At 39.9% G+C, this 22595-nt stretch overlaps 1 protein-coding gene across 5 annotated transcripts in view; it reads left to right on the top strand.

The window, feature by feature from the left end:
- LOC126481657 (signal transducer and activator of transcription 5B) overlaps positions 1 to 22595 on the top strand; it is a 146209-nt gene that overhangs the window by 34869 nt on the left and 88745 nt on the right. For all 5 annotated transcript variants that reach the window (XM_050105578.1, XM_050105576.1, XM_050105577.1 and 2 more), the window contains 3 exons: positions 20719 to 20867; positions 21289 to 21412; positions 21495 to 21730. In XM_050105578.1, the coding sequence (XP_049961535.1) occupies positions 20719 to 20867; positions 21289 to 21412; positions 21495 to 21730 (509 nt within the window). The remainder of the gene's footprint in view (positions 1 to 20718; positions 20868 to 21288; positions 21413 to 21494; positions 21731 to 22595) is intronic.

The following is a 22595-nucleotide window of genomic DNA, read 5'->3' as shown; positions in this document are numbered from 1 at the left end:
AAGAAATAGCGTGGGGTTAAGTCGGGAGAGCGTGGAGGCCATGACATGAATTGCTGATCATGATCTCCACCACGACCGATCCATCGGTTTTCCAATCTCCTATTTAAGAAATGCCGAACATCATGATGGAAGTGCGGTGCAGCACCATCCTGTTGAAAGATGAAGTCGGCGCTGTCAGTCTCCATGAGCCAATTTTCCAGCAAGTCCACATACACGTGTCCTGTTTTTTTTTTTTTTTTTTTTTTTTTGCAGTAGAAAAAGGGGCTGTAAACTTTAAACCGTGAGATTGCACAAAACACGTTAACTTTTGGTGAATTGCGAATTTGCTGCACGAATGCGTGAGGATTCTCTACCGCCCAGATTCGCACATTGTGTCTGTTCATTTCACCATTAAGAAAAAATGTTGCTTCATCACTGAAAACAAGTTTCGCACTGAACGCATCCTCTTCCATGAGCTGTTGCAACCGCGTCGAAAATTCAAAGCATTTGACTTTGTCATCGGGTCTCAGGGCTTGTAGCAATTGTAAACGGTAAGGCTTCTGCTTTAGCCTTTTCCATAAGATTTTCCAATTCGTCGGCTGTGGCACGTTTAGCTCCCTGCTTGCTTTATTCGTCGACTTCCGCGGGCTACGCGTGAAACTTGCCCACTCACTGCAGGCCGACCCGTTGATTTCCCCTTACAGAGGCTTCCAGAAGCTTTAAACTGCGCATACCACCGCCGAATGGAGTTAGCAGTTGGTGGATCTTTGTTGAACTTCGTCCTGAAGTGTCGTTGCACTGTTATGACTGACTGATGTGAGTGAATTTCAAGCACGACATACGCTTTCTCGGCTCCTGTCGCCATTTTGTCTCACTGCGCTCTCGAGCGCTCTGGCGGCAGAAACTTGAAGTGCGGCTTCAGCTGAACAAAACTTGATGAATTTTTCTACGTATCTGTAGTGTGTCGTGACCATATGCCAACGAATGGAGCTACAGTGAATTTATGAAATCGCTTCAGTCATTTGTAATAGCCCTGTACATACATAAATAATGCACTTTACGTAGAGAATAAATTCTCAAAATATGTTTTTCTCAGCATGAAAAAAATATGTAACCGGTGCTGTGTTTAAACTAAAAACATTTGAACAACGCAAACTGAATGATGGTGTCAACTAGCACTACAAGTGGCCAAATGCCAAAACACGCTAAATTTTTTCTTTATCTAAAAACAAAGATGATGTGACTTACCAAATGAAAGTGCTGGCAGGTCGACAGACACACAAACAAACACAAACATACACACAAAATTCTAGCTTTCGCAACCAACGGTTGCTTTGTCAGGAAAGAGGGAAGGAGAGGGAAAGATGAAAGGATGTGGGTTTTAAGGGAGAGGGTAAGGAGTCATTCCAATCCCGGGAGCGGAAAGACTTACCTTGGGGGAAAAAAGGACGGGTATACACTTGCGCGCGCACACACACACACACACACACACACACACACACACACATCCATCCGCACATACACAGACACGAGCAGACATAATCATATCATTAAATTGATTCTTTGTCGAAGATGTCACGTGGTCACAACAATCATGAAACTGTTTGCGCATTAGGGACTGTCTGGAAATGGTTGTGATTGGCCATAATATCTTTATTTGAATGAACCTAGTTACTCCTATCAGCCATCACGCCAAGTAGAGCTTGGCAGCGGCAGGAGATACGGCAAGAATTGTTCCAACTTTTACACATTTACAGGTTCAAACCCACCGAGTAGTGTGCCCTGGTGTCAAGAAACTTAAACACGTAATATTTGTAAACACTAATGGACGGCCAACATCATGCCAGCATCATTTTTTCTCCACAAACACTTTTTGATAATGCATAAACCGTGGGAAAATTATAAACATGTTATCACAAAGTCGGGTGCAAATTATCATTGTGGACGTAGAAAATTTGACAGGAATGATACAAAATGTCATAGATGGTAGGAAAATGTTAATTCTGGGAACGTAAAAGCAGGGTTATATGTAATTGAGATAAAGAAATTAGATCCTTTAGCCATTTTCAGTACAAACGTTGCTGGCATTTAAAATTGTAACACCAGGAAGGACAGCAAAAACAAAATTTTACTTTTTGTGTATACACAGTATAGTAGGAAGGAGGCCTGATTACAATGGTAGGTGATTTGGGCATGTATAGGGCATGAAATTTAGTGCACAGATCTGCTTGTGCTGGCAGCAACAGTGTTTCTAAACCAGCTGGGCATCAGGCTGAACTAAACTTAAATGATATAATGTAATCAAACAGTCCCTTCCCTACAGCCTAGGTCTTCGTGGCAAACAAATCTGCTCCAGTCCGGAATCCCTGAACCATTACACCAACAACCTGATAACAGCTTTCGCATCCCGCAACTACCCTCCCGACCTGGTACAGAAGCAAATAACCAGAGCCACTTCCTCATCCCCTCAAACCCAGAACCTCCCACAGAAGAACCACAAAAGTGCCCCACTTGTGACAGGATACTTTCCGGGACTGGATCAGACTCTGAATGTGGCTCTCCAGCAGGGATACGACTTCCTCAAATCCTGCCCTGAAATGAGATCCATCCTTCATGAAATCCTCCCCACTCCACCAAGAGTGTCTTTCCGCCGTCCACCTAACCTTCGTAACCTCTTAGTTCATCCCTATGAAATCCCTAAACCACCTTCCCTACCCTCTGGCTCCTACCCTTGTAACCGCCCCCGTTGTAAAACCTGTCCCATGCAACCTCCCACCACCACCTACTCCAATCCTGTAACCCGGAAGGTGTATACGATCAAAGGCAGAGCCACGTGTGAAAGCACCCATGTGATTTACCAACTGACCTGCCTACACTGTGACGCATTCTATGTGGGAATGACCAGCAACAAACTGTCCATTCGCATGAATGGACACAGGCAGACAGTGTTTGTTGGTAATGAGGATCACCCTGTGGCTAAACAGGCCTTGATGCACGGCCATCACATCTTGGCACAGTGTTACACCGTCCGGGTTATCTGGATACTTCCCACTAACACCAACCTGTCAGAACTCCGGAGATGGGAACTTGCCCTTCAGTATATCCTCTCTTCTCGTTATCCGCCAGGCCTCAACCTCCGCTAATTTCAAGTTGCCGCCACTCATACCTCACCTGTCATTTAACAACATCTTTTCCTCTGCACTTCCGCCTCGACTGACATCTCTGCCCAAACTCTATGCCTTTGAATATGTCTGCTTGTGTCTGTATATGTGTGGATGGATATGTGTGTGTGTGCGAGTGTATACCCGTCCTTTTTTCCCCCCTAAGGTAAGTCTTTCCACTCCCGGGGTTGGAATGACTCCTTACCCTCTCCCTTAAAACCTACATCCTTTCGTCTTTCCCTCTCCTTCCCTCTCCTTCCCTCTTTCCTGACGAAGCAACCTTTGGTTGCGAAAGCTTGAATTTTGTGTGTATGTTTGTGTTTGTTTGTGTGTCTATCGACCTGCCAGCGCTTTCTTTTGGTAAGTCACATCATCTTTGTTTTTAGATATATAATGTAATTGTATAGATAAAAAAATCTACTCACCAAGTGGTGGCAGAACACAGGCATAAAATGAGGTTATAATTAGGCAGACTTTCAGAGCCACAGGCAGAAGGGTTGAAGGGGAAGGAAGAGGGGCAAAGGAAAACATCTGGAGAGGACTAGGAAAAGGGTTAAGCTCGAAAAAGCCACCCAGAACCGCAGATCAGGGGAGACTTACCGGATGGGATGAGTAGGAAAGATTGATTGTAGGGCACTGCACCAGACAAGATTTGAAAACCTGTGAGCTTAAAAGTGCAAGACAGGGTAATATGAAAGGTAGAGATTACTGCTAAAACATCATGTATGAGTTAATAAGAGTAAGAAGTGAAGTGCATTGTACGTAACTGAGGTGTGACAGAGATGGCAAAAAGTTGATAGGTAAGAAAATGAAAGACCTAGAAAACTAAAACGGAGTGAAGAAAGGATAATTTACTGTGAAGAAATGCTGAGACGGAAGAAGCTAATGTAAATTATGGCCAGGTGGGGGGGCAAGAACCAAGGAAATGTTGTTGTGCTAGTTCACACCTGCGGAGTTCTGAGAAACTGGTGTCTGGGGACAGAATCCAGATGTTGAATCTGGTGAAACAGGCACTAAGGTCATGACTGTCATCTTGCAGAGTGTGCTCTTTCCTTCTGATCCCATCCGGTAAGTCCTCCCTGACCTATGGTTCTGAACTCTAGCTCTTTTCCTAGACTTTTCCAGACCTTTTCCTTCACCCACTTTCTTTCCCTTCAAACCTTCTACCTGAAGAATCATTATCTTCTATGAGTGTATTCTGCCGCTGATTGGTGAGTAGATTTTTTTGTCAGAGTTCATCAATTGTAGTGGGTGGTGAGTGATGGCAAGCCACTCTTGGTAACCCCTTGACCAGTTGTTTCTAGCGTTTGAGACTTCTGGAGAAAGTGATTGGTAGGCAACAATCGAACACCCTCTGTATGGAGGTAGGTCAAGACAGCTTGATAACAAAGGACAGACTATGTGAACTGGAGATGATTGTATTGTGTGTATGGTGGCACTCCATACCACCCAGCTAAGCACCAGTCCCATATGAAGATGACAAATGCAGTCTGGCGATGTTTGTTCTCCTCGGACCCTGCATTACAAATACACCCATCTTGATGTCGTATATAGAACAGAGATTTACTTGGGAATGTGTCACAGTACTGCTTCTGTGTCCACTGTTGTTGTTGGACATTCCACTGCCTGTGCAACTGTCTGCTTCCACAACAATGACCACAGGAAGACTGTGGTGTACAGCTGTCTCACTGTTCAAGTGGATGCTTATCTTACTGCAGATGAGCCCGTTTCTGGACTAAATCCTGTATGGTATTGACTATGGCCTTCCAAACTCCAACAATTCCACATTTGCATGACAGCCATGGAATCCTGACCAATACAAGCAGCAATATCGCACAACAATAAAGTGCAGTCTTGATACCCCACGATGCTGCTGCAGTCAAACTCCAATGGCTGCCGGCAGATGTTTCTTCTTTTAAGCCCATCTCATATGGAGTTAGATTTGCAGAGTTTGGTAGGTGGTGCACTTGACTTCTGACTTATAGGGAGGGGAGATGGCTAGCTCACATGACCAATTTCTCCTGTGGTGTAAGATTTAGCATGGAAGGCTGCAGGTTCGCTTGACAGTCTGAATGAATGGTAATGTGCTCAAGCTGGATGATCTGCAATCTTTCTCAAATGAATTTAAAGAAACTTTTCATTAAAAAAATCAGTTCATGTGCATCTGGTAGCTTAATTTTTCAGCTTCATGATGAACTCTGCTTATCATTTTGTTAATTCTGAAATATGGTATGGTATGATACGAAACTAATCTTCTTAGAGGTTGTCCTCTACCAGTTTTTGCATTCTGATGTAAATAATTCCTATCAATATTTTGCAACCATGACTTATTAAACTGATGATTTGGTAATATTCAAAACTTTCAGCACGTGCCTTCTGGAGATCGGATGTATTACTTTCTTCTTGAACTTTGAGGATATTTCACCTGTCTCATATATCTCGTGTACCTTTTGTAATAAGTTTTTAATGGTTGGTTCTTCCAAAATTGTTAATAATTGTGAGGGAAAGTCAACCATATCTGCCGCCTTGTCTTGCTTAGGTCCTCCACGGCTGCATTACATTCTTATTGCAGTATCACATCCTTCCCCTCTCTTATGCATGAACTTTCTTTTCCATAATGTTGTCTTCAGCTGCTTCCCTTGTGTAGCCATTTGGTACATTCATTCCCTATTTTATACTTCCCTCCTTTGCTTGACACTGGCTTGCCACTTTAACTGTTAGTGGTCATACAGCTGCTTCTCTTTTCTCCAAAGTTTTCCTTTGTTTTTGTTTACTGGTACGCAATATACATATTTCCTGTATTAGTGTGTGCTTGTATAGTCTAGTATTTCTACTCTAGCCTTTGTTGCTTTGCCAGTTTGCACCGTCTGTAAATTTATTTTTAGATATTTTCTGGAATATTGTTCTAGGAAAACATTGATTTCAGGTACATCAATAAAATTTGCTAAAAAAGGTCTTGATCGCAAGACTATTTGTAGCAAATTTTACTTTTTTTTTTAGGCACCTGTGTTCCCTTTTGCCTACTTCATTTAGTACGTTTTTATGTTTCCACCTTTCATCAGTCAAATTTAAAATCTCACGTAAATATCCAAGGATATGTAATAGGCATTCTACCTTTGCTCAACTGTTCCTCTGCCACCTTCATTATTTCTTCCCTCAAAGATGCCCACTCATCTTTTCTTGTATTTGTTTTGCGTATTTCAGTTAGTCATTCCCCAATGTTCTGTTTTAAATTCTCAGTAAGCTCTTATTGTTGGAACTTGTCCAGGTCCCATATTTATCCTCTGGTATCTCCCATTCGCTTCCAAGTATATAATCTTTTGTTATAGTTTGAAACCAAATGTTTGCAGTGATTAAATTATACTTTGTGCAAAATTGTGTGAGGTGGCTTCTCATTTCATTTGTTTCTGCTGTCCATATTGTTCTGCAATTTATCCTTCTCTTCTTTTTCCTGCAGCTGGCTCGCTTCATGTACTGAATAATTTCTTTTATGTTGTCAAACATTTTTTTACAATCTCTTCATCATCTGCAGTTATTAGGCATATATATTTGTACTATTAGGGTGAGTTGTTTGGTTACTATAGTTAAGCTATCCGTATTTGTGTGTTGATCATGGCCAAAAATTCTGTTTGTCCCGCCGTTACATTTCACAAGTTTCACCTACTTCAGCTTGCTCATTCCCTCTTCATGTTCTCTAATGTATCTGCATGACCAAAAGATTCTACACTCAGACCCATAGAATTTCATTTTCTGATGACGTCCTTCTGAATAGCCCCTGGCTGGAGATACACATAATTGGGAGGGGAAAAGGAGGGGGGGGGGATTATTCTCCCCTATAGGAGGTCAACATTAGACTGTACAGTAGAGTTACATGTACTTGGTACATTTAATGGCTGTAGTTTCCCCTTGCTTTCAGTTGAGTTCCAATACCAGTACAATCGTGGTAACCCCGTGTCTCTGATGTTATGAGGAGATACCAGTCAATCTTCCAGACTGTTGTCCCCTGTAATTACTGAAAATTCTGTTGCCCTTCTTCAGGAGCCATATGTCAGTCTTGCTGTATACAGGCACCCTTCTAATGCAATTACTCCTATGGTATGACTATCTTTGTCTTTAAGACACACCAGCCACCCCACTTTTTCAGGGATTGTGGCGAGTGAGTGGTTGTTTTGTGTTTGTGACATAAAACCATGCAGTCACCCATTTCGTTCCCTGTTTGTCTTGAATATCAGATGGATTTGAGATATCAGTCTGCCTATTGCTGCTTGGTTGTAGAAAGCAATATTTCTTACATTGTGGTAAATATCCCTTGCTCAGTCAATAGATATACCTTGCTGTTCATGGGAAATACTGCGCATCATTACAACAAATCAAATCAATTTTGATACAAGTTTTCAAGTTAGGTTCATAAAGAAAAAAAGAATAGCTGGATATACTCAAATATTTTTTGGGAGATTTGTAAGCAAAAATGAAGTCATCTGCGAGTTGACAATCTTCTCCTTAAGGGGATCCGGAATCGGATTTTGGGTAAAAAAAAAAAAAAAAAAAAAATATATATTTCGTTTTATTGACATATTTTATTCCGCCAAGTTCCCTCTTTAAAATGACGTATCATACATAGCTCTACTAGAATTAACAATTTTATTTTTATGGATTTGTGAGATCGGGTATTGTGCATTAATTATACATGTCTCTCATGGTTGACCATAAACTTTTTGGCAGTACATTTATATGACTTGAATTCAAATATCCCACTTTCCAGCGACTCTTTAGAAACTATTTGTCCGAAAATGTTTCCCCTCTGGTTTCCTCAAATTACTCTTTGACTTTGTGAAGGGATTGTTTGTAAACAGTGTGCTATATGAAAGTTGTTGTTGTCGAGTTATTTTGTATTTAATGCTTCATTTTTCATAGTGAAAATGCTTAGAGGTAGAGCAAAAGTGTTTAAAAAGTGTGTGAACTGGCAAAAGAAAAGAAATGATGATTCATTAGCAAAGCAAAGCAGTTCATCATCATCACTGTTGGAAAATGAGAGTCCACTTACTACTGATTTGCCAAATGAACTTACTCCAAATGAAAACAGTGCTTCTCACAAAAAACCAAGAGATTTTGGAGAGAAATATAATTTACTTGATAAAGGGAAAGAAGTTTTTGAACTCATTGATACGAATATATTGTGCAAAGCTCTTGAAAACAGTGTGTGCTGCAAAAAAATGTCAAGGAAACGTTTCTCTGAAAGTAGAATCCCATGTTGGCCTGGCTGCCCAGTTTAACTTAATACGCAATGTTTGTAAGTACAGCTGTAAGTTTCCAAGTTCTGCTTCAGTAACTGTAAATAATGGATACAAGAAAACTGAACTTTATAGTGTAAATATTAGGTTAGTTTATGGATTTCGAGCAATTGGTAAGGGCAAAGCAGCTGGTGATATGCTATGTGGTGTTCTAAATCTTCAAAGTGTACCTTCAAAGTTTGATGGTTACAACTATGTACTAGGAGCTGCAGTTGAAGATGTAGCACAGAAGTCAATGCAATGAGCTGTGGAAGAAGTAGTGAAATAAAATGATGGCAATCGTGACCTCTCATAGCTTTTGATGGCACATGGCAAAAAAGGGGCCACACCTCCAAAAATGGTGTAACAGCAACTAGTGTTGACACTGGCAAAGTTATTGATGTTGCAATAATGTCTAAATACTGTAGATGCATAGACAGGCTGAAAAATGAACATAGTGATTACTCTGTTGCTGATTATTATGGTAGTAGTGGTGGCATGGAGGTTGCTGGGGTGAAAAAAATTTTTCGCCGCTCTTCAGAGTGGTATAATGTTAGCTATGTCAAGTATCTGGGAGATGGTGACTCTAAAACATTCAAAGAAGTTTTGGAAAGCAAAGCATATGGGAACAGTGTAAATATAAGCAAACTTGGAAGTATAGGACATGTGCAGAAGAGAATGGGAGCCAGGCTGAGAAGGTTAAAATAAGTTCAGTTATGAAAGGGGAAAAAACTATATGATGGGAAAGCCTTTCATGGCAAAGGAAGATTGACTGATTCCATAATAGACCACATTCAGAATTGCTATGGCCTTGCAATCAGGCAAAATATAGGCAATCTTGAAGAAATGAGGAAAGTTATATGGGCTTTGTATTTCCACACCGCATCCACAGATGAGCATCCAGAACATGGTTTGTGCCCCAAAGCTGGTGTAAATACAATTGGGGGCTAGCAACTGGAGAGAAATACATTCACCACCACAGTCTACCATTAGCCATCATGGAAGAAATAAAGACCATTTTCAGAGATCTGGCTGACAGAAGTCTTCTGATGAAATGTCTTCGTGGAAAAAACCAGAACCCCAATGAGTGCTTGAATAGTGTCATATGGCATCGTCTCCCAAAAACAGTGTTTGTCGGAATTAATACACTACATTTTGGTATGTCTGATGCTGTGGCAACCTTCAATCTTGGGAATATAACTAAATGCCAGGTCCTTCAAAAGTTGAATTTGCATGTTGTTTCCTGCACAGTACGTGCTATGTTGACTTTAGATCAGCACAGACTAAGGCATGTTGACAATATAATCAAGACATTAGTGAAATAAGCAAGACAGGTGCAGAGGGGTGCCACAAGAAGACTTGAAGATGATTATGAAGACTGTGAAGGGGGTATTAACTATGGATCAGGAATGTTTTAGTCTTCTTTCTCCATTTCCCGTAAGTTTGCTTTTTACTTCTTCTAGAAACATTATCTCAGGTACTGGTGAACCTAGAAGCCTGAAATTTTTATGACATATTCACATGGGTTTCTTTTACACGCGGAAACAACAATTTTTTTAATTACTTGATTTACAAAAGACTTAGGGGTGATAATCTAGTAGAAAGTGATGGAAAAAATGTACTTAAAAATAAATGTAAAATATCTCTGTAAGAAAATACTTTGACAATAAACTGTTGTTTCAGGATTGTTATAACATATCAATGCACGTACAGTAAAAATTTTTATCTCTCTGTCTCCAATAGTTTGTGAGAAAATGTTGCCTGTAGTAGGCATATTTTAACATTGCAGGGATAGGCGATTCCGTATCCCCTTAAGGCACTTTCTCTGTTTATAGGATGTTTTCATTATTCTTGACCTTGTGGACCTAAACAGCTGTGGGGAAGTGCATCTGAATCACTCTCTCAGAGTCTGTAGCCATGATGTACACTTCTTCCTGCTGATATTTTCCGTATAACTTATCCTTGCATTATGAGTCTTGGAATATTGTACTTTTCTCCATGATGTGTTCTTCATTTTCTTGTTCTTATTGATTCTTTTTAGAACTTTTTCATTGGTAATTCTTTGTGTCCTGGGTATTTTTAACACTCATCGATATAACCACATCTTGAATGGCTCAATCTTCTTCATTGTTGCCTTATTAATTGCTCATGTCTTTATTACATACAAGAGTACTGGGATTACGTAACATTTAATCAGTTGGAATCTAAGTTGCAAATTTAAAATACAGTTGGTGAAAAACGTCTCATCTTAAAAAAGGCAACTCTAGCTTATTCAAGTCTGCTGTCAATTTCCTGGGTCAGGTCAAATTTACTATTGATTTAAGTGCTGAGATATTTATATTTTGATACTCTTTCAGTGAATATGGTGTTAATAATAATCCAAACAATAGTTAAATATGAATGTTGACAGAACACACACTTGTCTTACTCCTTGCATTTTCTTAATATCTTCTAATGTTTCTCTGTTGCAACTGATAATAGCAGTCTGTTGCCAGTAAAAGTTTTTAATTATTCGAATGTACTGCTGGTCTATTTGATTTTTCATCCAATAGACTCCCAAAGTTATCCTGTCTCATTTTTGTCAGAAGCATTTTCATAATCAGTGAGCTCCAGCACTGCATCTTGATTCATATGTAGGCATTTTTGTATCAAAATACTCACTGCAAATAAGGCTTCTCTGGTTCCCATAGTGTTATGGATTCCAAACTGATTGCCACCCGGGGTCTGAGGCGCCTTGTCATGGTTCCCACGGCTGCTCCCGTCGGAGGTTCGAGTGTCTCTCTGTGTGTGTGTGTGTGTGTGTGTGTGTGTGTGTGTGTGTGTGTTGTCTTTAGCGTAAGTTGGCTTCAGTTAGATTAGGTAGTGTGTAAGCTTAGGAACCAATGATCTCAGCAGTTTGGTCCCATAGGACGTACCACAACTTTCAATTTTTTTTTTTTCTCTCCCCAAACTGATTTTCACTTAAACGATTCTTAATCATTTAATCACTGTTTAAATAAATGGAGCTGTTATGCTTAATTTATATCTCTCTAATGACTAGTTGTGTGTGATGTTTTATGCCAGTATAGGTGTCTTGCACCAATATAGTTAAGTGTAATCAGGCATAAGTATAGAAACACCCAGAAATCTGTGAAATTAATGTTAACTGAAGTGTGTGATTAATGTTGAAAAGTGGGAAACAACTAGTTTATATGTGCCGTTTCAGTCCCCCCCCCCCCCCCCCCCCCTTCCTCCCCCATTGTTCCCTGTCCTGTGGTATTTCACTTAATGCATGTTTTAGCAGATTGTAATTTTATAAAACCAAAAGTGAATTATTTGTTCTTACTGAGAGTCCCCCAAATACCACAAAATAACATTAAACAAACTTATACCCACACATGATGATACCACAATCCAAGCAGTTAGAAGAAAAAAAAAATGGAGCATGGAGAAAGTGGTGGAAAACTAAAAATGACAAGGACCATAAAACATATATAGAGGAAAAGAAGAAGTGCAAAGAAATAGTGGAAACAGCAAAGAAATGGGCTAAAAAAACGGGAACTTGAAGATGTGAAGAGGAATAAGGAAATGTTCTATAAAATGATGAAAAATAAAAGGAAGGCATCTGAAGTATCAGTAAAGATGGAAACAGAGGATGGCACTGTGATTGGAGATCCAGGGAATAAAGATCTCTGGAAAGATAATTTTAAGAAACTGTTAAATGCTGAGAAGCAGGTACACGAGGAAGCAATAAATGATGGAGAAATTGAGAGAAATTGGGAAGCAGAATGAGGACAAATTACATGGGAAGAAATGGAAATAGCTGTGAAGAAGATGAATTGAGGGGGGGGGGGGGGGGGCTCAGGACCTGATGAAGTATCAGTGGACATGATGAGAGCAGCTGGTCCAGTGAGAATGCAGTGGCTGTATAGAGTACTATCAAGTGTGTGGAGAAATAGTACAATACCTGATATTGGAGAAGAGGAGACATTGTTCCCATCTTCAAAAAAGGCAATAATAGACTTTGTAAAAACTGCAGAGGAATAACCCTTATGAGTCATACAGCCAAGATTTTTGAAAGAATTTTACTAAATCAAATAAGTGAAAAGATAGAAAAGGAGCTGAGTGAAGACCAGCATGGATTTAGGAAAGGAAGAAGCACAGTTAACCTGATATTTTCTATCCATCAACTGATGGAAAAAAGTTGGGAGTATAACAAAAGGGCGATAATAGTTTTTATAGACATAGAAAAGACATATGACTCAGTTAGCAGGGAAAGAGTCTGGGAAGAAATGAAGAAGACACATTAATGTAATAAAGATAATGTACAGAGGACACAATTGTAGAATTAGAACACCATTGGGGAACTTTGAATACTTCGAAATAAGACAGGGACTTAAACAAGGAAGTATTCTATCTCCTGCACTTTTTAATGTTGTGATGGAGGGAATGAATAGGCAGTTAAAGATATAGTAAAAGAAAAAGACAAAAAGATGATTTCTGCATATGATATGGTAATATGGGGCGATAAAGAGGTAGATGTACAGTTTTAACTTGATGCGTGGAAGGAAATAATGAAAAAGTATGGGTTACGAATAAATAAAGATAAGAGTGACGTAATGGTATTTCGAAGAGACAAAGGGATCAACGGAAATATTACTTTGAATGGAGAACCCCTCAAAGTGGTAGACAGTTCCACTTATGTAGGGAGTGAAATATCTAGTGATGGAAGAATAACCAATGAAATTAATAGTAGGTTACAGAAGGGAGGCAATTTCTACGAAACAATAAAACACCTGATTTGGAATAAGGAAGTTTCAGAAAAAGCAAAACTCCTTATGCATAAGAGTTATTACTTCCAGTTGTCACCTATGGGACGATGACAGAAAGGGACTGGAGCAGACTGCAAGCAGGGGAAATGAAATTTCTCAGAGCAGTTAAGGGGGGGGGGGGGGGGGGGGAAAGAATGGACAGAGTAAGGAATGTAGGTATTAGAAAGGACCGTAAACAAAAAAGTATGAGAGAAGAAATTGGAAAAAAAAGAGATTAAGATGGTACGGGCATGTTAAGAGGATGTGTGGGTAGAGACTCCCCAAAATTACGGAAGAACTAAAGATGGATGGAAAAAGTCCTAGAGGGCGTCCAGGAACACAGTGGAAAACGGGAGTTGAGAATATCTGTAGAAAGGAGAGCTGTGACCCGTCAGCAAGTGGAGGAAGAAAAGTGGTGGGAGAGGACTCGTCAGCACCCAGACCTGGCAGTAGCTGGAGCAGGATCCGGACATAGATAGATAGATAGATACATACATGGATACCCACACATCTTGTATTAAAATCATAAGCAGTGACTTTGTAGATACCAGTCTTAAATCTAAAAACTATGACACATTTCATAGTAAGTTATATTGATTGACAAATAGGCTTTGAGTGTAAGTAAAAAATGTTTCATGAATTTTAACCCTCTAAATACCTGTAATACTAAAGCAGGACACTACCATTCACACTAAAAATAATTTTGACTTATCTGAAATATAGTCATTTTAAAGTTCCTCTCTCTTTCATATCCAGTTTTATTCTCATCAGTGTCAATTTATTGCATTGAACATTGTTTTTTCTCTCTCCAGTCAGTTCAGATTCTATTAGCAATTATCTTCCACAGTGTGCTTTCCTGTGAGCTTTTATTAACTTCAGGTTCTTAAATTATTATTTGTCCACCAAATATCTTTCTCAATATAATAGAGGGAAACATTCCACGCGGGAAAAATATATTTAAAAACAAAGATGATGTGACTTACCATACGAAAGCGCTGGCAGGTTGATAGAAACACAAACTCGCACATACATACACACAAAATTCAAGCTTTCGCAACAAACTGTTGCCTCATCAGGAAAGAGGGAAGGAGAGGGAAAGACGAAAGGAAGTGGGTTTTAATGGAGAGGGTAAGGAGTCATTCCAATCCCGGGAGCGGAAAGACTTACCTTAGGGGGAAAAAAGGACGTGTATACACTCGCACACACGCACACATATCCATCCACACATATACAGACACAAGCAGACATATTTAAAGACAAAGAGTTTGGGCAGAGATGTCAGTCGAGGCCTCAATTGTATTTGGTAAGAATGAAATTGAAATCCATGTTTAGTCATCCTGATTCAGGTACTCTATGGTTTTATAAATAATAAGCAAATGCCAAGATGATTCCTTCAACAGATCCACAGCTGATTCCACCCCCCACCCTCCCTCCTCTCCCATTCTTCTGTAATCCAAGCATGTACTCCATCTGTAATGCTCTTAACTGGATTGGGATATTAAACTCTATCCCTTCTTCCTTATCCACACTTGTCAGTCAATATAAGGCTGAAACTGAGAACAATGTTATTGATAACAACTTGGAAATATGACAGGAAGCTTATGTATTCATTTCACTTAATTTCCACCAAAAGCACTATAGTTGCTTATTATTCAGACCTAGACTAACACCATATGATAAATGAAGTGAAACAGAAGATACAGTTCTTGAGTATCACGTGCAGTATTACTACTTTTATGTATATTGTAATTATAATATTCATATCTTAATGAATAATTTTGGCACTGCCCACAGAAGTTGTTATGATTGTGTATGTGAAGAGATACGATGGTTGTTTCAAAAATAAGGTTCCCACATTTTTTTTTTTTTTTTTTAAGACACAAGGAATTTTTTTATTCGAAAAAACGATTACACCCTTGGAAACATTGATCTTTAAGCTATTTTTCCACATAGTCCCCATTTTTTTCTATGCATTTTTTCTGTCGAGTAATCCACTTTTGCATTACCACCTCAAAGAAGTCCGCCCCCCACCCGTTGAGAAACTTGGAAACTTCTTCTTGCAACTCCTTCACCGTCTGGAATTGTAGACCACCTAGGTGCTCCTTCAATTTCAGAAGCAGATGGAAATCGTTGGGTGCCAAATCGGGGCTGTAAGGGGGGGTGGTCAATGACATCCCAGCCATATTTCTCGATTAACTCCTTCGTTTGTTGTGACACATGTGGACAGGCCTTACGCCTTTGCTGAGTTTTCCCCTACAACGATTTTGGATTGCCCATCTGAGCTTTTTCAAGGACTCGCAATAACCTGTAGAGTTTATGGTGGTCCCTCTAGGCCAGGCTGATCCAACCGAGCTCCAGGGAGCCGGAGCGCTCACTGTGGCTGCTCGGAGCCCGCGTGGAGGGGGAAAGCGAACTGACTGCCCCCTGGCCGCATGCAGCCGCAACTGACGCAATAATCCGTGTTCAATCACAGCTATGACTAGCCGCGGGAACTCTGTACCTCTATTGGAGGATACCTTTCTATTCATTAAGAGGGATGGTCGTCCGCAGTGTCTTGTATGTCATAAAATATTTAATTATGCGAAGAGGTACGAAGTACAGCGGCATTATACACGTCTTCACGCAGCGCACTACGATCAGGTAGAAAGCGTTGCATGCAGAGAACTGGTAGCCAGGCTTAAGAACGACATACCAGGAGGCGTAAGTTTAAAAACGGTTTCGTAATACGGAGGGTATCAAAACATGTGACATAGTTCGTGTTCTGTAATGCGTTTATAATTTTCAGGTGAATGAGAGCGGAGAAAACACTACTGAATCTGCAATTCGAGCAAACTACAGGGTGGCTCACATCTATGCGACGAGTGGGAAGCTGTTTTTGGTGGTGCCACTTGTAAAATCGTGCATGATAGTAGTTGCAGAATGTTTGTTTCCAAGGGAGGTGCTGGCAATTGGAGGGGTTTGCCTGTCGAAGCAAACAATTTCTCGTCGAACCCTGGACATGGTATCGGATTTAGAGGAACAGGAAAAAGGCGGAGAGCTTTGTTGCATTTTCGCTAGCGCTTGACGAAAGCACCGACATATCGGACTGTGTTCAGCTTGTAGTCTTTGTGCGTGGTGTCAACATGGAACTGCAAGTAACTGAAGAACTCTTGGATGTGGTACCACTCGATTACACCGCAACAGGACGTGACATTTTTGAAGCTGTTTGTGAATCAGTGGACAATATGAATTTGCCGTGGGATAAGCTCCATTCAGTAGCGACAGACGGTGCACCACAAATGATCGGGCGTCACCAACGTTTTGCTTCTCGTTTGAAAAACGATACCAGACCAGATCAAAGGGTTCATGGAAAAGTTGCGTTTATTTGAGAGGCAGATGAGTAATGGACATTTAACGGTCTTCAATCGTTTTGCTTCTTAAAAACTACGTGAAGGTACTAGCTTCGGCGATTACCAAGCAAAGTTAAAGCAGCTCATCACGTCGTTTGAAACACGATTCCGAGACCTCACTAGTTTGGAAATGGAACTTAAGGTGTTCAGCACTTCCTTTTCAGTTTCCCCCGATGACTTGTCATCGTAACTTCAATTGGAGATTATTGATTTGCAAAATTCAGCACTTCCTTTTCAGTTTCCCCCGATGACTTGTCATCGTAACTTCAATTGGAGATTATTGATTTGCAAAATTCAACTTTGTTGAATGAGAGGTACTACAACACGTTGGATTTTTCACGATGGTATCGTTCATTACAGCAAAAAACATTTCCCAAGCTGCACAACAATGCCGCTCAGATCATGTGCATGTTTGGATCTACGTATAGTTGTGAGCAGCTTTTCTCAGCAATGACAAGAGTAAAAAGTAAGGAACGATTGTTTCTTCAGGATGCAACAATGAAGGCCATCCTCCGCATAATCGCTGCGAACACTTTTACGCCTGATATTTCCGAGCTTGTAGTGAAAAGGAAATGTCAAGCTACAGAAGCCCAATAAATTTAGTATGCAATAACTTGTAAAACAGTTGTTTCTTATTTATTTACTGAACTTCGTATTTCCTGGTGTAGCATGTCACCACGTCTTAGCAGTTACGAGTATGAGGTTGTCGATCTTGTAAGACGCAGCTGGCACATCAAAACGCTTGCCTTGCCACCTGCCTCAGCCAGCCGTGCCACGTGCCGGCGTGCCGGCCCACTTGAATGGTCACAGCGAGCGACACGGCTCCCTGGAGCAGGGAGCGCTCCGCGGCTCACAACGGAGCCGACGAGCTGGAACAGACTGCTCTAGGCATAAAATCAATGAGCAGTACACCACGCTGGTCCCAAAACACCGATGTTGTGATTTTTCCTGCTGACAGCTGCTGTTTAAACTTCTTTGTTGGTGTCGATTCGGTGTATTTCCATTGGCGTGACTGTTGTTTTGCTTCCGGAGTAACGTAATGGCACCACGATTCATCCCTCATAACAATAGAATCAAGGAAGTCTTCCTTATTCTCATCGCATTCACTCCAGAACTTACAAGCAGTCTATCCGCTGCTGTTTGTGGACTTCTGAAAGCATGTGCGGCACCCAGCGTGCACACACCTTTTAGTAGCCTAGCTTTTCATTCAATATGCTGTCAATTGAAGCTTCAGAAGCCTCAGAAATTTGAGCAGCCAGTTGCCGCATGGTGATTCGCCGCTCTTCGAGCAGGATTTGCTCAACTTTTGCCACAACTTCACTGGAGATCGACGGCCGCCCGCTTCGTTGTTAGTCGTGGACGTCCATATGGCCGTTGGCAAACTCTCTACACAATTTGCGGACATGTTGAATGCTTATACATGTTTCCCCATACACTTCACTCAATTGCCGATGAATTTCTACAGGTGATAACTTTCTTGCGTGCAAAAATTGGATGACCGCACAAATTTCACACATGGCGGTGACGACGGGCTCCATGGCTTATGGCTGTCAGGCCGGTACTGACCATTGCAGGGCCACGCTGGTTGTTGGAATCGGTGGTGGGGGATCCAGCGAACATGGTGGTGTTGCCAGATTTCGCATTGCACCATGCATGGTAAGGGTACAGAGTTGGGAACTTTACTTGTGAAACAACCCTCGTACCTCTCCTTTTTAGTTAGAAGTGGCATTGAGTAGTACACAGGCATCTATAATGGTATGTGACTAAGAAGGCTGCTGTGTAATGCATCTGCATGAAGAGAGAAGGAGCATGCTTTGTGGCTTTGCCAGTGTGGTCTTCGTCTCTGTCCCATGCCTTACACTCTAACCATTGCCTACTCCGGCAACTGGCAATGCTGGGGTAAGGTCCACACAGGGCTGGTGTTTCTGTTTCTGACTCTCCCTTCAAACATGTATATGCTCAGAAAACAGTTTCTGTCATTTCGTATAGAAATACATGTCTTGTTTTTGCTTTAGGCCAGGGGCACTCATAATGAACGCTACAGTGACTATTTACCTTTATCATACCCAAACTAACATGGAAATCAACACTAAAAGTTCTACACTAACCCCAAAGTGCATACTACAAACAGATACTGCAGAATGATGCTGTTGGCTGTTCCTTGCCACCACTGTGCATTGTGCCACCACCACATATCTTATGCACACACCATTATAGGAATTGACAGTGAAGTGCATCTTCAGAGCTGAAAACTAAAAACTCCTTATCTCTCTCTCTCTAAAATGTGTGTGTGTGTGTGTGTGTGTGTGTGTGTGTGGGAGAGGGGGGGGGGGTTTGAGAATTGTTACACATGATGCAGCTAAGAAGTTGTGCAGTAGAACACAAGATATAATAGCAGAAAACATAGCTTTCGATTCTGACAAGAAAGAAGGTACATTTGCAATTGTTAGCAACACAGAAATGATTTTGTATGAAAGTACAAAACAATTTTGCTATTATGCAGAGGTGATAGTAAAGTATGACCTTTTAACTAACTAGGAGAAGCAAGATAAAACTTGTTACAAAACAGTGACTAGCGCTGTGACATCTACAGCAGCTAAATTATTAGATGTACATGCTTAATTCTTAACAGCATACAAACAAGCCACTCTTGCAAGTGCTGTGAGATAAGAGGAAGAGAGGTTCAAAAGGATGAGTTTCTTCAACTGTCACTTACATACTTCTTTTTGTGTGGGAAACTAAATGTTTTAATTTCAGCCTGTAAATGAAAATACACATAATATGAGCTAATTTTGCACTTGAAAAGAGTTTTCTAAATACACTTACATTCAAACTCAATGTTCATAAAACCATTAATTTGGGATTGCTAATCTAATATGACATTGCCATAGTGCTTTGTCAGATGTGTTACAGATACATAAAATCGTTGTCAGTCAGTGCACAGTAGCACATTGTGAGGATTTCGTCATTCTGTGGGAACTCCATTGGATTTTCAAGTTTTGAGAGACTGTCCGTTGTCATAAAAAAAACTTGGGTTCTATGCATAATGCTGTGAGCCCTATGTCCTTCACATTTCTGTATAATTCAGCAAATTCATAAATGATACACTGAATATATTGAATCCAGACTGATGACACCTTGTTCTCCCTGAATAGAATGACTGATTTGTAGACTGATTGAATCGGCTTGGTGTTTCATTACTAATGAGAGTTGCCTCTGTTCCTGATGATCTGTGTCATTGCATCACTCTCTTATATCGCATCATATAGCTTTTTGTTTCAGCTGGCTTTCTTTGACACTTGGGCTACTAATATTTTTTGAAGTAGAAGACACATAAATGATCTTAAAACAAAAAGGTGGAGCAGATCCAAAAATCCAAACAAAACATCACTAAATGTCAAGTCTTCATAACCAGATATTTCCTTTTTTTTAATGTAGAAAAGTAGTCTTCTTGGAAGTTTATCATTAGATGGAAAAATCACTATCATTCCTGGTCAAAGAAAGACACTGCAGTATAAGGGAGAATGGAATGGAATGCTAATTTAAACTGTTAGTGTGTTCTGTAGGTTTCTCTCCTTCTTCTGCTTCCCTTTCAATCATATCTCACTTCTCAACACTATTTCATGATTCTGTATATTTTACGGACTTTGTTCTGCTGTTTTTGTCCTTTATGTACACCTGCTCCTTACATTTCACTCCACGTAATACTCCAGGTATCCCCATTGTGGTGGATTACTTTTTCTACTGAAATACTTTTCTTGACATCTGAGAAGTCTTGTTTTGTTTGTTTCTCATTGTTGTTACATTACCACCGTATATTGTCACTCTTCTGTGTTTCCGTTCAAGGTTAATAGGAATGCATTTCTTTTCTAAGCTTCTACAGCAATCAGGCTACTGTTACTTTTATAAGTTTCAGATTGAAGGATGTGATGTTACCTTTCATATAATTTTTGTAAGCAAAATACTTCATTATACTACTGATGTTCATTTTATTTTTAAAAAATGTGTTTGAGGCTCTTGGGTTAGGTGTTATACATACTAAATTTTCTTCTGTTTCATTTGCATGCAGTATTCCAGTTATTTCTGCAAATAGATTTTTCTTTAAATTAACACTGTAACTTTTTTGAAGGTGAGGGTGACAATAATAAGTGAAGCACAAGCCAATGCACTTTTAAAAAGTGATAAAGTTTCAAAAGGTGATGCTAGTGGTGAAATTCTGAACAACACTGGTACCATGGAGTACCATCAGGCTACGAGACAACTTTCTGTCAGCTTCAGGTAGGAGCAGTTTAAGAGATCCCTTACAAGTAAGAATATTGAAATCATTCACTTTGTTCTCCATAATGAAATGTTACATTTATGGTGGCATCTTTCTGTATATTACTTTAGAAGTAGTTTTGGACAGTACCAAATAAATTTTCATTAAAATAACTTTGTAAATGACGTTTCACTGAGCCAAGTGGCAGGGGTTTGCTGCCAGCCAATCATAGTTGTTTCTTGAGTGCCATTTGCTTGCTGTGTTGTCTAATTTGGAGATCATGCAAAGCCTTGTTTTGAGTGGCTGGCTGCAAGTCAACAACACTGCTCCTCAACTCCGCATCCTGTCAGTTACAAAATTATTTAATTTGAACAATACCAGCTACATAGTTTTGATTATAATTTTGTTCACTAACAGAAAATTCATCATTCTTTTGTTTAGAAATATGCAGCTTAAAAAAATAAAACGTGCGGAGAAGAAAGGTACAGAATCTGTAATGGATGAAAAGTTCTCATTGCTTTTCCAGTCACAGTTCTCAGTTGGTGGTGGAGAGCTTGTATTCCAGGTACTATGACATACACAGCTATGCTACTTGTCTTTGGTCCTGTTACATATTTTTGCTTACATATTCGTAAATTCATGTTTAGGTGTGGACTCTTTCGCTACCTGTTGTTGTGATTGTTCACGGTAATCAAGAACCTCATGCACATGCTACTGTTACTTGGGACAATGCTTTTGCTGAACCCGGAAGAATACCATTTGCAGTACCAGATAAAGTACCATGGTCAAAAGTTTCAGATGCTCTCAATATGAAATTCAAAGCAGCTACAGGGCGTTTTTTGACAGAAGAGAATCTCAGATTTCTTGCAGAAAAAGCCTTCAGGTAAATACTTTATCACAGTCTCAAAAAGTTTCTCACAGGTATATATTTGCCTTTACTTTTAGAAATAAGAATGTTGTAAAGTATAAGGATTGTAAGGTGCTGTAGCCATTTTATAAAGTTTTGTTTTTATTTTTACTTGGAGTTCTTTTTTAAGGCAACTCGTGGATTCAGCATCAAATATTGCAATTCTTTTTGAATCTGTTCTATATGACAGCTGTTATAAATACATCAAGCTGCAGTCAACAGATTCTGACTAGAGACCCATAAAACTTGTGTGAACATCTTTTTCCCTCAACTGAAGCTGTGAACAAATGTGTCCAAACTCAGTTAGGTAAATCACTCCCATCACTATTGCTATAGGTCCATTTCGTCTCTGTCTTGATCAGGCGGATTAATTGTACATAAAGTATTTCCACCACCATTTTTTGTTGGAACTGTATACACATGAAGCTGTAGTGTATTCAGCCGATTGGGAATGCACGTCCTTCTTTTCTCCGTGTAAGTGATAGTGACTGTGTAAAGGTGGAGATGTTATGTTAGATACAGAACAATTGTTAATGAGTTATAGCGCTTCATTTATTTCTCTCACAGTTGCGGAAAGACACAAATAATCAAGAATTTTTTTAGCTATCGGAGCCATCTTCAAATTTGGAAAACACAAAAATGAAAAATATATAAAAAGAGCTGAATGTTTTACTGTATGATCACCTACATAACAGCGTCTAAAAAATGTCATACCTCAAATGGTCAATTATAGTGTAACACACAACATCCAATGACATGAATTGCTATGTTGGCATTAAAGTAATGGGCAGGTTAGTGTTCAGAACTAAGCTCTGCATAGTGAGGGGCCTGGGAGGAATAG

The sequence above is a fragment of the Schistocerca serialis genome, chromosome 5 (genome assembly GCF_023864345.2).
Source record: "Schistocerca serialis cubense isolate TAMUIC-IGC-003099 chromosome 5, iqSchSeri2.2, whole genome shotgun sequence".
Classification (NCBI taxonomy): domain Eukaryota; kingdom Metazoa; phylum Arthropoda; class Insecta; order Orthoptera; family Acrididae; genus Schistocerca; species Schistocerca serialis.
Note: the sequence above shows the minus strand (reverse complement) of the source record. Positions and strands in the feature narration are given on the sequence as shown.